The following is a 17,234-nucleotide window of genomic DNA, read 5'->3' as shown; positions in this document are numbered from 1 at the left end:
GCTAAAAAACACATTTTAAGGACTTTTGTTGAAACTTCAATGAGATTTGGGATGAGATGGTAATAGCATAAATGTTGATTTCCCAATTTTAATGGCATTGTGGGATGGTGTGAGGGTTATGTCCTTTGTAAGGAATGTATAGTAACGTTTCAGAGGGGAATAGGTCATCAGGTCATCAGCTTGTTCTCAGACCGTTCAGGGGAAAAATTTTCTGTGCTTGAAACTATTCTCTTTGAGATCGTTTGAAAAGAAGGAAAAAGAATTTCAACTCTTGAGGCCTGGGTGACTCAGTTGGTTAAGCATCTGACTCTTGATTTCAGCTCAGGTCATGATCTCACAATTTGAGTTTGAGCCCTGAATTGGGCTGTCAGCGCAGAACCTCCCTGGGATTCTCTCTCTCTCCCTCTCGCTATCTCTGCCCCTTCCCCATTCTCCCTCCCTCCCTCTCTCCCTCTCTCTCTCTCAAAACCAACAAAGAAACAAACTTAAAGAAAAAAGAATTTCAACTCTTTCTGGGAACGCTTTAGTTAACATAGACATTAAACCACAATGAGAGTTGAGAAACTGTCATTAGTTTATGTAATTATCATTTTTCAAAGGAGTTTTTGTCTTTAAACAGATTGTAAGTGTGGAGGCTGTTCATCCTACAGTGTATTCTTTTGAAATTACTTTTGTATCACTGGCCTCCATATTTCACAATATAATGTGAACCATAGAAATAAAAAACAAGACACACACAGTGACATAGAAGGAAAAAACCTCAGAGCACCTGGCTGGCTCAGTTGGTAGAGCACGTGACCATTGATCTCAGAGTTGTAAGTTTGAGTCCTATGCTGGGTGTAGATTACTTAAAATAAAATCTTGAAAAGAAAAGAAAAAAACCTCACAATATTCTATGAAAATAATAAACCCCCTACTCCTGATAAGACATAGTCACTGTTCACATATAATATCTCAAATAATATATTGTTAGAAATAATAGATGTTATCTTTGAAAATGGTGTTTTTCCTTTAATCGGAAATAATGTTTTTCTGCAACTTTTAAAGCTGTGATTATATTGGAGCACCTAGGTGGCTTGGTCAGTTAGCATCTGACTTTGACTCAGGTCATGACCTCACGGTTCGTGGGTTTGAGCCCTGCATCAGGCTCTGTGCTGACAGCTCAGAGCCTGGAGCCTGCTTTGGATTCTGTGTCTCCCTCTCTCTCTGCCCCTCCCCCACTCACACTCTGTCTTTCTCTGTCTCAAAAATAAATAAACATTAAAAAAATTATTTTTAAAAAGTTGTGATTATATTATTACTAATGTATCTTCACTCCAAAGATAGAATCTTTTTTTTTTTTTCAATAGCCTTATAATTACATAGTTCTGACATCCTGAAAGGGAATTTAGATACATCATTCGATTGATCTGGAAGCCCAAGTGCTTTCCTCATGTAGCCAAGAGGCTGGAGCTAGCTAATAGCTATAATAGATTTCCTGGTTTGTGTTTCAAAACTCCTTCCAGCCCTTAGTGCCTGTCTGTGAAAGGTCCTCAAAAGGCCCCTGGCAGGAGGGTGTGGCTGGCAAAAAAGATGGCAAGAGATGTTCTTGCTTTAAAATATCTACACCTAAAGTGTATAGAACAGGACCTGAAGGCCACAGGGCCATTTGAAGATTACTAAAAATAATCACATTGAAGAATCAGAAATAAGGAGGTACCTGTTTTGAAATCAAGGTTTCTCAACCTTGGCATTATGACTTTTGGGGCTTGATAATTCTCTGTTGTGGGGGGCTGTCATTTTAGAATGCCCAGCAGCATTGCTGGCCTCTCCTATATCATGAGTTGTGTCTCCAAAAAAGATACGTTCAAGTCCTGGCTGTTGGTACCCATGAATGTGACCTCATTTGAGAGTAGGGTCTTTGTAGATGTAATCGAGTTAAAAGGAGGTCATAGGAGATTAAGATAGACCCTTAACCCAATGACTGTGGTCTTTGTGAAAGAAACAAGAGAGATTTGGATACAGAGATAGACACACACAGAAGAAAGATGGCCCTGTGAAGACAGAGCCAGAGATTGGGCTGATGCAGCTGTCAGCCAACGAATGCCAAGGATTACCGGCAACCGCCAACAGCCAGGAAGAGGCAAGGATTCTTTTCTAAAGCCTGCAGAAGGGGCAAAGCCCTGCACCTTGATTTCAGCCTTCTAGCCTCTAGAACTGCGAGAGGATAAACTTCTGTTGTGGTAAGCTGCTACATTGTGGTAATTTGTGTGGCATTACTAGAAAACTACTGTAACCTATTAGATACAAGTGGTAACGGCCTCCATTTTGTGACCTCCGGAATGTCGGATGGCCTGTGGAGGCAAAGGTCAGCCCAAGCTGAGAACCACTGAACAGAATGTAAGTCTCATTAAAGAATAATCTAGTGGGTGACACATTCGACAAACCCACAGTCAAACCTTGGGGGTTTTATTTTTTAAGAGTTTTTTTGGCCTAAGTTTCACTGTTAAAATATCTTAACGGCCATTTAGAGGTAGTTTGAAACAAGAGTTTTCACACTGCCCTTCAAAATATATTTTATTGCGAAAATCATATTTAAACGAAACGAAAGGATCAATTTGTTTATATTTCAATGTGGCCAAGTTTTAAAAACAGTTTTACAAGGCTCTGTAAAAGAGCACACTGTTCTTGCCATTAGGCTTTTTAATTGTTCTTCAGCTTTTTGTTTATTTGTTTGTTTTTGCTGGTCTAAAAATGGCCTTTTTGTCCAATGGTTCTCATTCTATGTAGAAAAAATATGAGTTCCCTGTTTGTTTTTTTTATCTGTCCCTGACTTAGAAAGTCTGACTTGTAAATGTCCCCATCAGGAATTTATTTTTTGTCAAACCTTCTTTTCTCTTTTGACAAACTCTCTCTGGATTATGTGTCTGGGATCAATATAGTCTTATTCTCCTCTTCTTTCTACTATTCCTGTTACAGACAGGGGATAGGAATACCATATTCCTTGAATCCAGAAGTAAAATTCTAAAAGCACTGTTTATTAGAAATATTGGTAATTCGATATTTTAATGCTATAGTTTAGTCATATCATGGCTTAAAAGGCTTTTGCAATTTGGCATGGGATCTCATGGTTATATATAGCATTGCTTCCATGAGGAAATATATTCTGAGTTCCAAACCTCTGTTGTATAAATAGTATATATTATCCATTCCTAGGTTATAGTCTTTTTGTAATTGGGCTGCACGTTTATAATGCTGTGTATCAGACAATGCTAAAATTAAGATTTATTAAAAACAACGTTAGTTATACATATTGATAGCAATCAACACATTATTTGGAGGAGAGAGAAAAAGAGAGAGAATGATATTTATCCTAATAATGGCTTTTACTTACACCTTTCTCTAAATGAAGTCCTTCCAAGATTGTAAAATATAATAAAGAGATTGGGGGGGGAGGGATTTAGAGAAAATGCTTATTCTTAAACAGAGGTATGGTTGAACTTATTTTCTGATACAGGTGAAACCAAATCTTAAGACCCAATGCAGTGTTCTAGTGTTACTTACCCTCTTCTTTATCTTCCCAATTTACTTCAATTAAAGTGGAGCTCCAGAATTAAATATGTGAAAATGTTACCTTAATATTTTAAGTAGAAATTAGAACATGTTTATTTCATTTAAAAATGTTAATAGTATAAATTAGAAACCCATCTAGCAATGTCTATTTTAAAATATAATATGTGAAAGATATTTAAGTAGAGACCATTTTGCTATCTTACATGAACCTAACAATAGTTGAAAATTAGGATGTTATTCAGTTCTTTGATGCAACACCCTCATGTCCCATTGCCCCTATAGAGGGAGAAAAATCTTTAATCCTTAGAAAAACTATTAGATGTGGGGTGCCTAGGTGGCTCGGTCGGTTGAGCACCTGACTTTGGCTCAGGTCATGATCTCGTGGTCCGTGAGTTCAAGCCCCGCGTCGGGCTCTGTGCTGACAGCTCAGAGCCTGGAGCCTGCTTCGGATTCTGTGTCTCCCTCTCTCTCTGCCCACCCCTACTTGTGCTCTGTTTCTCTCTGTCTTGCAAAAATGAATAAACATTAAAAAATTTAAAAAAAAAGAAAAAACTATTAGATGTTACTCCTTCATGTGGCATTTTGGCCACTACCTATAAAAGAATGTCGAGTGGAAAATCTCCAGCAACGGTTAAGAAAGGGGTGAGCAGGATACATTGAGGAATGTATGCTATGGTCTTGGTACCGTCACTCAATATTATACAACTTTTCTGATCCCTCCTGTTTCCTCCATGAAATGAAACCCCAGGTAACAAGTCAGAGGCAGCACTTGGATTAGGATACAAAATTCCTGCCTCTCCATTTTGAATTTCTTTCTGCGACTCAGCCTAATCCTTTTGGAAAAGTATTCAAACCAATCTGCCTGACTCTCCTGCCAATTTCCTTTAAACATCAACCTCAGCTGAATCAGCCTCCTGCCAGTGTCCTCCTACTGAAAGCAGTAAGGTTTACATTCCCACTTTTTTGATTAAAAACAAAGGACTTCTCACTGTTACTATTCTCACACCTTCCGGAGACTTGCCCTGCTTTTTCCACTCAAGAGGTTTGTGTACCTTGCCTCTTAAAGGGACTGTTCCCAAGGCAAAACATCACAAGAGTTACACATTTCCTTTTGCACTTGGGCTTGTTCAGTGGAACCTGGAGCCTGACCAAGATAAATGAATGCTTTAGAAGGGATATAAAGTTAGGATACAGGTGGCAGCTGGTTTACGGATGTCTGTATTTTTAATATATGGACTGGCCGTGGAAAGTGGTCACAACAGTTAGCACATTCTGGAGCTACCCAAACTTCCCTGCTCTTGAAGCTTGGTTTTTCTTTTTCCTCCTATTCCTTCAGCTTCTGTAAGCTTGGATTTTGCCCATGCCACTCCTAGACCTCTTTTCTCTTCTTGCTCGAATACTGGTGGGCTCTTCCATCCAGGTCCTGATATCGAGAAATGCAAAATGACCCCAGCTTCCAAGCCCATCTCCTTGGCATTATCTCCACCTCTGTTCCATCACCAGAGTCCCTCAGAGATGGAAACCTGGCTTCGTACTCTGCAGCTCACACGCCAATTTGGGAAATACACAAGCTAGTTATAGTCAATACAGCCAGTGGGTGGCACTCTGAAATTTTAATGACTCTCAATCACATTGTGGGCTTAATCGATATTAATATGACCCATGTCACCCTGGAGGGACCAAGTTTACTCAGTCTCATTGTCCTTACCAGCATCAAGCATGTATCAGGGGCTCTACATATTTACTTATTTAAGTGAAATAAGAATTAGAAATAAAACACTTTTTTCAGCTTATGTCACTTTCTTATTGCTGTTGGTGGTACGAATACTACTACTACTACTAAATGATATGGTCTAATAAATACCAGATATTAGACCATCTCATATCATTTATTAGTATTATTAGCGATATTATTTTCAAAGGATTATAGGCTTTTTTAGGGGTAAAGAATGCGGTGGGAACCCTCACAATTGTATTCAGCTCTGCAGCAGACTAGGCCAAGAAAAGAGAACTCCCAGGCAAGGAAGCAAAGATATCCAAGTTGATGTTTTGCAAGTTTCACAGAACAGATGATCTAGAACAGCTCATTCCTTCCCATCCGCACCCTCCTGGCTTCCGATCCACAAGTCAATCACATCCTCCTTCATCTTCCTGAGATATTTCCTCTTAAATACAACCTCTAAGTGAGCCATGCTCAAGAATGGAAAAAACAATACTTTTTTTTTTATCAGGAGAAGAATGATGATAAGAGCCTTTTGGCCGTGTGTCTGTGTGTGTGTGTGTGTGTGTGTGTGTGTGTGAGAGAGAGAGAGAGAGAGAGAGAGAGAGAGAGAGAGAGAGAGAGAGACAGGGAAAGACAGGAGGGCAGGAGGGGAGACACACACAGAGAGAGAAAATGAGAGAGAGAGAGAATATAAATGAATGAATATTAGATGTGGGTGGAAGAAATGTTTTGTATTCCTGATAGCCCAGTGAGAAACTCAGGGCATATTTTCCTTTATAGTCATTGTCAGAGCGTGGTATGATTTACATATTAATTTCATTAAAGGATTAAGGAGGAAGTGCATTCTACCTTCCAAAGCTGCGTTGAAGTGATCAAGCCTTTGGAATACAGCTTATTGGAGAGCTAGGTTCTGCTAGGTAGATTTTTTATTAGGCAATATTGTAAAAGCTATGTATAAGCTGAACCAACAAAGGTGATCACTAATTTTGATAATATTTTTCATGCACATGAGAAAAGAACTGGAAATCTAATCTTGCACTAGGAGTAAGTTTCTGAATAGAGTATTAAGAAAGTGAAATAAAAAAAGGCTCAGGTTTCATTTAAATTGAATGAGATGTTGAAAGAATGCAGCCAAGACTACACTCACAAATAAGCCTTTTTCCCTTTTTTGACTTACTTGATAGAGTTGGGGTGGTTTTCATGGGAGGTAAGTTCAGGTGCCTTGAAGTCAAAGAAACCGTAACCAGAATACACTCTCCAGACGAGTGGGCCAGGTGGAAATGGAAATTTTCTTCTTCAATAAAGGTTTTCAAAAGATGAAAGAAGTGACAGAGGAAAACCAAAAGTCACTTTGGTAGGGGGCGCTTCGGTCTGTCACTGGAAGACAAACAGAAACCTTCACTGTGTGTTCATTGTATCTTCTCTGTCCTCTTTTAATGCCCCTTTATTATGGTCTCTCTGTCTTTGTTTACTCATTTTCTTTCTGCCTCTTCATGTCTGTCTTTTCTACCACTCTTATCTAACTCCTCAATGTCTTCATTTATGTTTTATAAAGAAACTACAAATGGTAGGATAAGACAATGAATTTTTTTAAAGCTACTTGATATAAATCAGTAGGTATTTTTCAGTAAAAAAAAAAAAGAACATAGAAAAAGTTGGAAATTTGGTCACATTTGATAGCTCCATATATTTCTGAATCTCTGGGAGCGTATGAGACCTAGTTCATTGGAGCTTCCTGAAACATTTTTCATTCAATAGTATACAATATAACATTTTAGCTGTTACATACTAGCTTGTATGTATGATAATACATAGCTTGATAATACTATGTAACCACCTGTTATTTTTCTTACAGTTTCACCTTTGACAAGTCTACCCATTGAAGAAGAAAGGATAACAAAGTATTCTAACCTTTCCTTGGAGAGTCATAACATACCACCCACAGGTAAATGTATCTCATTTCAAATAATACAGTGCCCCCCCCCCCAGAGTTTTTACTTTTGATTAAGTGACTGAATTTTGCTTCATGAACTGTTAATCCCTGCTCATAGTCTGATGGTAGAAACACACCAGTACCTCATCCAATTAGAAGGGAGCATGTAGGAGTCTAAGGCAAAGAGGGCAATGTGCTTGGTGTGCAGGGAGGGGGCAGCTGGTCAGATGTGGGAAGGTTAAGGAAGCCTCTCTAGAAGAGGGACGCCAGAGAGGAAGGGAAGGTTCATTTTGATTGGCAGATGCTCTTACGTTTTCATCAATTCTTGCTGGTACGTCCATTCAAATCTCTGCATTGAGGAGGTCCTGGGAGACCTTTAGGCAGGGAAATGAAAGATGCTGTCAAATGAGTCAATGACAGTGCTGTGGAAAAATAAGTATTGTTTCATCTTGATAATACTATGTAACCACCTGTTATTTTTCTTACAGTTTCACCTTTGACAAGTCTACCCATTGAAGAAGAAAGGATAACAAAGTATTCTAACCTTTCCTTGGAGAGTCATAACATACCACCCACAGGTAAATGTACCTCATTTCAAATAATACAGTGCCCCCCAAAGTTTTTGTGTTTGATTAAGTGACTGCATTTTGCTTCATGAACTGTTAATCCCTGCTCATGGTCTGATGGGAGAAACACACCAGTACCTCATCCAATTAGAAGGGAGCATGTAGGAGTCTAAGGCAAAGAGGGCAATGTGCTTGGTGTGCAGGGAGGGGGCAGCTGGTCAGATGTGGGAAGGTTAAGGAAGCCTCTCTAGAAGACGGACGCCAGAGAGGAATGGAAGGTTCATTTTGATTGGCAGATGCTCTTACGTTTTCATCAATTCTTGCTGGTACGTCCATTCAAATGTCTCTGCATTGAGAAGGTCCTGGGAGACCTTTAGGCAGGGAAATGAAAGATGCTCCTAAATGAGTCAATGACAGTCCTGTGGAAAAATAAGTAAAGTATTGCTTCATCTTGGTAATAATATGTAGTCACCTGATCTTTTTCTTACAGCTTCACCTTTGACAAGTCTACCCATCCAAGAAGAAATGTTGACAAAGTATTCTAACCTTTCCTTGGAGAGTCATAACATATCATTGACTGGTAAATGTACCACATTTCAAATAATACAGTGCCCCCCCCCCAAAGTTTTTGTGTTTGGTTAAGTGACTGAATTTTGCTTCATGAACTGTTAATCCCTGCTCATGGTCTGATGGGAGAAACACACCAGTACCTCATCCAATTAGAAGGGAGCATGTAGGAGTCTAAGGCAAAGAGGGCAATGTGCTTGGTGTGCAGGGAGGGGGCAGCTGGTCAGATGTGGGAAGGTTAAGGAAGCCTCTCTAGAAGAGGGACTCCAGAGAGGAATGGAAGGTTCATTTTGATTGGCAGATGCTCTTAACGTTTTCATCAATTTTTGCTGGTACGTCCATTCAAATCTCTGCATTGAGGAGGTCCTGGGAGACCTTTAGGCAGGGAAATGAAAGATGCTACTAAATGAGTCGATGTCAGTCCTGTGGAAAAATAAGTAAAATATTGTTTTATCTTGATAATAATATGTAGTCGCCTGATCTTTTTCTTACAGCTTCACCTTTGACAAGTCTACCCATCTGAGGAGAAATGATGACAAAGTATTCTAACCTTTCCTTGGAGAGTCATAACATATCACTGACCGATAAATGTACCACATTTCAAATAATACAGTGCCCCCCCCCCCCAAAGTTTTTGTGTTTGATTAAGTGACTGCATTTTGCTTCATGAACTGTTAATCCCTGCTCATGGTCTGATGGGAGAAACACACCAGTACCTCATCCAATTAGAAGGGAGCATGTAGGAGTCTAAGGCAAAGAGGGCAATGTGCTTGGTGTGCAGGGAGGGGGCAGCTGGTCAGATGTGGGAAGGTTAAGGAAGCCTCTAGAAGAGGGACTCCAGAGAGGAATGGAAGGTTCATTTTGATTGGCAGATGCTCTTACGTTTTCATCAATTCTTGCTGGTACGTCCATTCAAATCTCTGCATTGAGGAGGTCCTGGGAGACCTTTAGGCAGGGAAATGAAAGATGCTCCTAAATGAGTCAATGACAGTCCTGTGGAAAAATAAGTAAAGTATTCAGTGCTGAAACTCCGCTCTGCTTTCATTTTCACAGTTTTGGATTCCAGTATTTCAAAAGTAATCTCAGATTTTTTTAAATGAGTAAGAGTAGTTGTCTGTTTTAGTAACAATGTTAAAAGTACAACTAGAATTTAAAATACTGTGAACCCATTTATTGGGTCAATAGCATGTTTTATCCAATACCTGTCTAGTCTTTAACTGTCCTTTTGTCTTAAGAACTGTTTCTCTTTTTCTCATACAAACAGTATGCTTCCCACATCTCCCCTCTGATACTGACCTTTTTGCAGTATGTTTGCACTGACCTTTTTTTGGAGACCATTTCTTATGACTTTGTACAGCTGTTTGTTCTCAGTCTCTATTCCAGTATTTGGAATTATCCTTAATTGTAAAACGTAATCGTGTCTTGTGTTGTTACCTAATTTTTTACTTTTTGCATGTTCTACTTGTTGATTTTCTTCGTCAGATGAAATGTTTCTTCAAGACAGACCCATATGAGAACCTAAGCTTGCAAATCCTTTGACAAGCCAGGTGATGTTGGCAACATCATGTCCCTCACTTACCCAGTAAGGACCCTGAGAAAAAAAGGGTTGGTGTCCGGGAAGAGAGAAAAAAGTGGACTTTTCAGTTGGTATTGGGCTGGTTATTTACTTACTTAACCCGTTTGGAGGGTTTAACTCCTAACTACTCTTTTATTCTAATTCTTCTATTAAAACCAGTATTCCTGCCATTCGGAAGAGACCTAGCACTCACAGTGGTCTATTAGTTATCATCTGCCTTGGCTTGATCAAGCTTTAGTCAGGCTTTTTCTTCCTCCCAGGCCCCTGAACTTTGGTTTGCCCCAAGTCTGAGCAAGCACGAGGCCTGAGCACAGCCCGATCATGCTGCCTCCATCCGCCAGTTTGTTCTGTTTCCCCTCAAAAGTGCCCACTGACCTGCCCCTCCCCCCCCGCCCCACACCCCTGCTTCCTGTAAAAGGAAAGTGTTTTCTGTTTGGTTCTGAGATACTTGCAGACAGATCCAAAGTCTGGAGCATCTTCCTTACCGCAATAGACTCTTTGAATAAAATCTCTCCTTAGGTAAATCTGGATTCATTTTTATTCGACAAAAGAAAAGATTTGACGTTGATTTTGAAACAGTGGACTTTTGAGCTGGTTGCGTCTTCATGTAGGTTGTTCTCATGGTTCCTGCCCATCGAAATGCTTGGTGTTAGGGACCGCCTTTACTGAAATACAGAAATTAAGTCTGAAGATGTGTTCAAGCTCATTAGGAACCATGGGCTTTCTTCTTATTGCTGTCACTAGGATTTTTAATCCACTTTATGAGTGGAATGTTTTCATACTGTGATATTATTGTGTACTTGAACTGCACTTACATTTCTAGGTTGTCCTTATTATTTTCTCTTTCCCTCAGGCCCTTTTAGAAATGGATCTCTCTGTTAGGAGATAAAATGTTTCTTGTAGAGAGATTCAAATATAATACATTAGTTGCACATTTTGGACCATCGTGACGACACTGGCCCAGCTCCTAGCATGCTTACTTACCAAAGATGCTAGAGACTGGGGAAACACAGGATCCTGTGCCTGGAAGAATGGAAAACATGACCTTTGATTCATGGATGCCTGACCATTTACTTATTTTATGTTTTTAAAATGTTGCTAATTATTTACTTAATAGACACATGGGATTGATTGACTACAGACAATGTATATATTTCTAAATATAATGTAGTTCAGTCCTCATAACAACTCTGTGCAGTGGGTACTGTTACTATCTGCAATTTGCAGATGAGGAAAAGGAGGCACAACGAAATCAAGTGAATTGACCGAGGTCCCAGATGAGAAGTTGAAGCGTGGTTTTGAATCCAGGAAGTGTGCTGCGGGGGGCCATGCTATTAGTTAGTATATATGCTGTCTTTCTTAATGCCCAATTATCCATTTCCCTCAACAGTATTATTAAAACATTATACCTATTTTAAGGAAACTTACATTATTTTTGAAAATATATAAAGTTTCAAAAACAATGAAAACAAATATTTTAATTACCTTATTCTTAAATACATTTGTTATAGAAATTACATTTGTGGAGATAATGAATATATTTGCGAAAGTATAACTGATTAAGAATAAGAGGTTTTCTTTTTTTTCCCCTTTTTTTCCCCTTTTCTGATATCATTGGGCTTTTAAAACTGCTCTTTTGATAATGGACTTTTTTTTTTTACATCACTAATTTTTCCATTGTCAGTGTTTGAAATTCATTGTTTGTGTTACAGCAGTTAGAGTGTTTTCTTTATTGTTACTTTATTCTTTTTTCTTTCCCTCTGCATATTATAGTGTTTGGTATCTCAATCAATGTGTTTTAGTTTAACTAAAGAAGTTAAAATCAAAACATCAGCGGGCAGTTTTCTTGACCATCCTGGTAATGTTGGGGTAGGCTCTCCCTGATGACAAATTTTATTTGCCATGTTGAAATGTTAGCAGCTGGCCTGGCAAGGTCCTGGTGAAATGGGGAGTCAGACAAAGCAGTCACTAATGGAATAGATATTTAAATTAAGGTATGGAGTGAAATTTGAGAAGAGTCGTTAAGGTTGGGAAAGGAAGGTAGGCCTGTTGCCTAGAGCTAGAGGCAAGAAGTCAGGGTTAGGACCTCTCAGACTCTAAGCTGGTCCATGAGATTGAGAAAAAGGATTCAGGAAGAGAGAAAAAGAAATGGGCTTTTTAGTCGAAAAAGAAAAAGAATAATGAGTCCCTTATATTTGGCTGCTCAGACGCCTTGTGGCAGAGAAGACCTTAGAATGATTCCGAGGAGGAGGTTCAAATGGGTGTGATGTTTCTCAGGGCCAGACTCTCAGTCATCACACCTTCTGCAGACGCTGCTGATGTACAGAGAAAAACGAAGTGAATATTAGCATTCAGAGTGACAGAAAGATATGGAAGAGGGAGCCATCGTAGTGATATAAGTGGCAGTAACTGCACTCATTCACCATGGTTTCTCATTAGCAGAAATACTGACCTTTTAAACGGGATAATTCTTTGTTGTAGGGGCAGTGGGGCTACTGGGGGGCACTGGAGGATGTTTGGTAGCATCCCTGGCCTCTACCTACTAGATTTGAGTAGCACTCACCAAGTCGTGGCAATCGAAAAGGTCTTCACACGGTGCCACCCACATGTCCCCTGGGGAGGCAAAATCTACCCAGTTGAGAACCACTGCTCTATACCTAAAGAACAGCTGTGTAACTGTGCCCCACCCTGTCAACATGAGAAGACGAATGATTTAATAATCACGTGGTTGTTAACATTGGGTGAAGAATCTAATGAAAAAGTTAGATGATGGTGGTAAGGAGCAGGGACGGGACATCCTAGCATAAGTGGGACAGGGAACCTGATAGGAAATAGTCCCATCTCTTCCCTTGTCTGCTGCTTACATTCAAATCTTCCCTGTCTTTCAGAATTAAGTCAAAAGCTACATCTTCAATAAAGCACATATAGAGAAGTAGTTTCTGTTTCTCTGATATGTATTTAGCATTTTAGGTTTTTTTTTTAATGTTTATTTATTTTTGACAGAAAGAGACAGAGTGTGAGCGGGAGAGGGGCAGAGAAAGAGGAAGACACAGAATCAGAAGCAGGCTCCTGATAGCACAGAGCCTGACGTGGGACTCAAACTCATGAAACGAGAGATCGTGACCTGAGCTGAAGTCGAATGCTTAACTGACTAAGCCACCCAGGCACCCTTGTATTTAGCACTTTAAATTAATTTTTAATTACATAAGTAAAAGTGAGTTGATTTTCAAAAATATTGAAACATTTTGGGGTGCCTGGGTGGCTCAGTTGGTTGAGTGTCCAACTTTGGCTTAGGTCATGGTCTCCCGGTTTGTGGGTTCAGGCCCTGCGTCAGGCTCTGTGTTGACAGCTCAGAGCCTGGAGCCTGTTTTGGCTTCTGTGCCTCCCTCAGTCCCTGCCCCTCCCATACTCATGCTCTGTCTCTCTCTGCCTCTCAATAATAAATAAACATTAAAAAAATATTGTAACCTTTTATTTCCAGCAATATAGTAAATTAGGGAATCTGAAAATCCTCCTACCATATCTAGAAAATTTAAAATATCTCAAACATTCTTTTAAGTATTTAGTTAAGTACACAAAAAGTAAAAACAATATCTGCCAGCCAAAACTGATGACCAGGCATCAAGTTTGTGAACTGATGTGTTGGTTTTCTTTGTGTTTGTCAACAAGGTGTTTGAGTTCCAAGAGCCACAGATCTGAGAATAAGGCCTTGAATCTAAGCAAGGAGGGGAGCTCGAACTGAAAATCCCCAGAAAGCCGATCCTTCCAGAAAGGTGGAACTGAAAACCGCCAGAAGGCTATAAATACAGTGAAAAGAGGTTTGGCCTAGGAAGTGAGAAGGGGTGGGGAACAGTGGGTTAGCACCAGGCCATGATTTTAGCCTTGGTTTAGCCTTGTTCTGCATCAAAAACAAAGACCCTGAGTACTCAAAGTCAAGGGCCTGCCCTCAATGAGATTTAGAGTGCACATTTATATTACTTGGATTATACAGGAGCCTGCAAGCTGAAAAATAACACAAACATGACCCTGGCAGGTATTAATTCTGCAGAGAAGCAAATGAAAAAACTTTATGGAAGGACACATCACCTGCTCTGGCTGTGGAATCTCTACTGAGGACTTACAAGTCAGAAATACAAAATACAGTGGAGTAGTCCCCAAGACTGAGAGTCAACTGAGGAACAGCAGGATTAGATTGTCTAGAGTTGTTATATCATAGAAATAGTAGGTAGAGGTATAGAAGAAGAAATATTAAAACATGAGAAAATATTATGCTATCAAAAAAAAAAAAAAAAAAAGACAAAGCATGTTTGAAAAATAGCCAAATAGAATTTCTGGTGTTGAAAACAACTTGTCAGAGGAAGTCAAAGCCCTTTTGCACAACCCCTGCTTCTGTCTCAAGTCTCTCCCCTCCAGGAGTAACCTCTGTTCAATGTGTGTATGTGTGTGTGTGTGTGTGTGTGTGTGTGTGTGTGTGTGTTTATATTCACAGAAACTATAGAGTACTGTGTGCATTGTTTTGTATTCTTTAAAATTAGTGTTTTAAACCCAAGTGTATTGTTCTGCATATTGCTTTCTGTTATCATTCAGTATTAATTCTTGAAGATCTAGCCATATTACATGGGCATAGCGTGTTTCTTTTACTTGTGCACACAGTATAAATATACCAGCCTTCTTAGACATTTTCCTCTCAATGTACCCCAGTTTGTTGAACTTTTATTCTATTGTAAACCGTTCAATAATGAACACTTCTTTCTACATCTCTCTCTCTGGGCATGACTGCATGTGCTCCTCTAGGGATAATACCACATAGTAGAATTGCTGAATCAGAAATTATGTGCATTTTAATTTTAATACAGACTTGCAGTTTGCCCTCTAAAGTGACAGTTTACCTCTCCCTTAGTCCCATATTTGACTATAATTCTCCCTCGATCCTAACCAGCGCTTGATACTATTAAACTCTTTGGTTTTTGGCAGCATGAGCGCTAAAAGCTGTATCACTTTTGTTTTAATTTGCATTTTGGAGTTGGACATACTTATATATATGTATATGTGTGTTCGTTAACATCCTGTATCCATTTATCTATTGGGCTTATATATTTTTAAATTGATGTCTGGAAGACAGCTATAAATTTTAAGTACTGATTTGTACTTTTTACTGAAATTACAAATACTGTCTCCCAGTTGTCTTTAAACATTTGCATGGTGTTTTTTATTGTGAGGAAGTTTCACTGTTTTTGTTTTCTCCTATCATTTTTATAGAAGTATTTTCATAGGAGTTTTTCACCTTTCAGTTTTCAATCCATTTGAAATGTACTTTTATTTACTGTGTGTGATAGGGCACTAACTTTATTAAATGATTTTTATGTAGATAGCCATTGTCTCAACCCTCAGTATTGAATATTTCTCCTTCTTCCTTTAGCTTTGAAACATCACCCTAATCATATTCCAAATTCCCATGTGCTATTCTGTTCCTTTATTGTTTCAATGTGTTTTGGACATTTTATAGAGTTGGGCACAGTAAGAAATGAATTTACCTTATAACCTGATTCACCACCCATGCACACGCAGCACACACACATGCACACACACACTAAACAAAATGTTCATTAAGCTATGCCCACACCTAATAGTTGTGTTACACTGATAATTTCTCTTCTCTTCTAATTCATTAAAAAACAAATCTCGTGGTAACTGTTATCTTGACTTCTTGACCACTAATAGTTTCCAAGTTGCAATCCAGAAATTTTATTCCATTAATTTCCTGGTGTTTTCTAGCATCATGAATACATTAATATTACTTTTGTGAAACATTATGATACATCTTTATATCTTTGTTCTTTTCTTTTTAATAGGTTTTCCAATGTCCTGTATTTTTACTCTTTCATGTAGATTTTTTTGGAATCAAATTCCACAACAAATACTGCTTGGTTTTTGACTGATTTTTCACTGAATCTGTAGAATAATTTGGAGGGGAATGAATGATTTTCTGATATTATATTATCACCTGTGATTTAAATCTCATTCGACGTAGAATATCTATTACAATTAATTCTTTTCCTTTTTAAAATATATTAAAGAAATATACCCTATGACCCAGCAATTGCACTACTACATATTTATCCAAGGGATACAGGTATGCTGTTTTGAAGGGACACATGCACCCCCATGTTTATAGCAGCACTATTAACAATAGCCAAACTATGGAAAGAGCCCAAATGTCCATTGGATGGATGAATGGATAAAGAAGATGTGGTATATATACACAATGGATTATTACTTGGCAATCAAAAACAATGAAATCTTGCCATTTGCAACTATGTGGATGGAACTGGAGGGTATTATGCTAAGTGAAATTAGTCAGAGAAAGACAAAAATCATATGACTTCACTCATACGAGGACTTTAAGAGACAAAACAGATGAACATAAGGGAAGGGAAACAAAAATAATATAAAAGCAGGGAGTGGGACAAAACATAAGAGACTCATAAATATGGAAAACAAACAGGGTTATTGTAGGGGGTGTGGGAGGAGGGATGGGCTAAATGGGTAAGGGGCACTAAGGAATCTACTCCTGAAATCCTTGTTGCACTATATGCTGACTAATTTGGATGCAAATTTAAAAATAAGGAAAAAGAAAAATAAGAAAATAAAAATTGTATGTATTTAGGGTGTGCGGAATACTGATTTGTTATACATATATAGTGCAATGTTGCTATAGTCAATGAATTAACATAGCATCGCACAAAGTTGGTTTTTTTGCATGATGGGCACACCTGAAATTTACTGTCTTCGCATATTTGCAGTGTTCAGTACGGTGTTACTAAGTGTAGTCTTTATGCTGTACATTAGCTCTCTAGTCTTACCCTGCAGAATTGCAGCTTTGTACCTTTTGACCAGCATCTCCTCATTTCCCCCACTCCTCCAATCCCTGGTAACCATCCTTCTACTCTCTCTGCTTCTACAAGTTCAACTTTTTTCTTTCTATTTTTAGGTTCCACATAAAAGTGAAACTATACAGTATTTGTCTCTTCCTGTCTGGCTTATTTCACTTAGCGTAATGTCCTCCAGGTTCATCCCTGTTATCGTCAAAGGCAGAGTTTCCTTCTTTCTCACAGCTGAATAATGTTCCATCCTTTTTATCCATCCTTCTTTCTATGGGCACTTGGCTTGTTTCCACATCTTAGCTCTCGTGAACAATGCTGCACTGAGCATGGCAGTGCTGATATCTCTTTGAAATCCTGATTTCATTTCCTTTAGGTATTTACCCAGAAATGGGATTGCTGGATCATATGGCAGTTCTGTTTTTAATTTTTTGAG

General features: G+C 38.8%; 1 protein-coding gene across 1 annotated transcript in view; it reads left to right on the top strand.

Moving 5' to 3' along the window:
- EMB (embigin) overlaps positions 1-17,234 on the top strand; it is a 46,498-nt gene that overhangs the window by 5,403 nt on the left and 23,861 nt on the right. The window contains exons 2-4 of the mRNA XM_086678525.1: positions 7,131-7,220; positions 7,697-7,786; positions 8,265-8,354. Coding sequence (XP_086534651.1) covers positions 7,131-7,220; positions 7,697-7,786; positions 8,265-8,354 — 270 coding nt within the window. The remainder of the gene's footprint in view (positions 1-7,130; positions 7,221-7,696; positions 7,787-8,264; positions 8,355-17,234) is intronic.

Source organism: Puma concolor, chromosome A1 (genome assembly GCF_028749965.1).
Source record: "Puma concolor isolate L17-30 chromosome A1, mPumCon1.1.hap2, whole genome shotgun sequence".
Lineage (NCBI taxonomy): Eukaryota > Metazoa > Chordata > Mammalia > Carnivora > Felidae > Puma > Puma concolor.
This window is presented reverse-complemented; position numbering and strand designations above follow the sequence as displayed.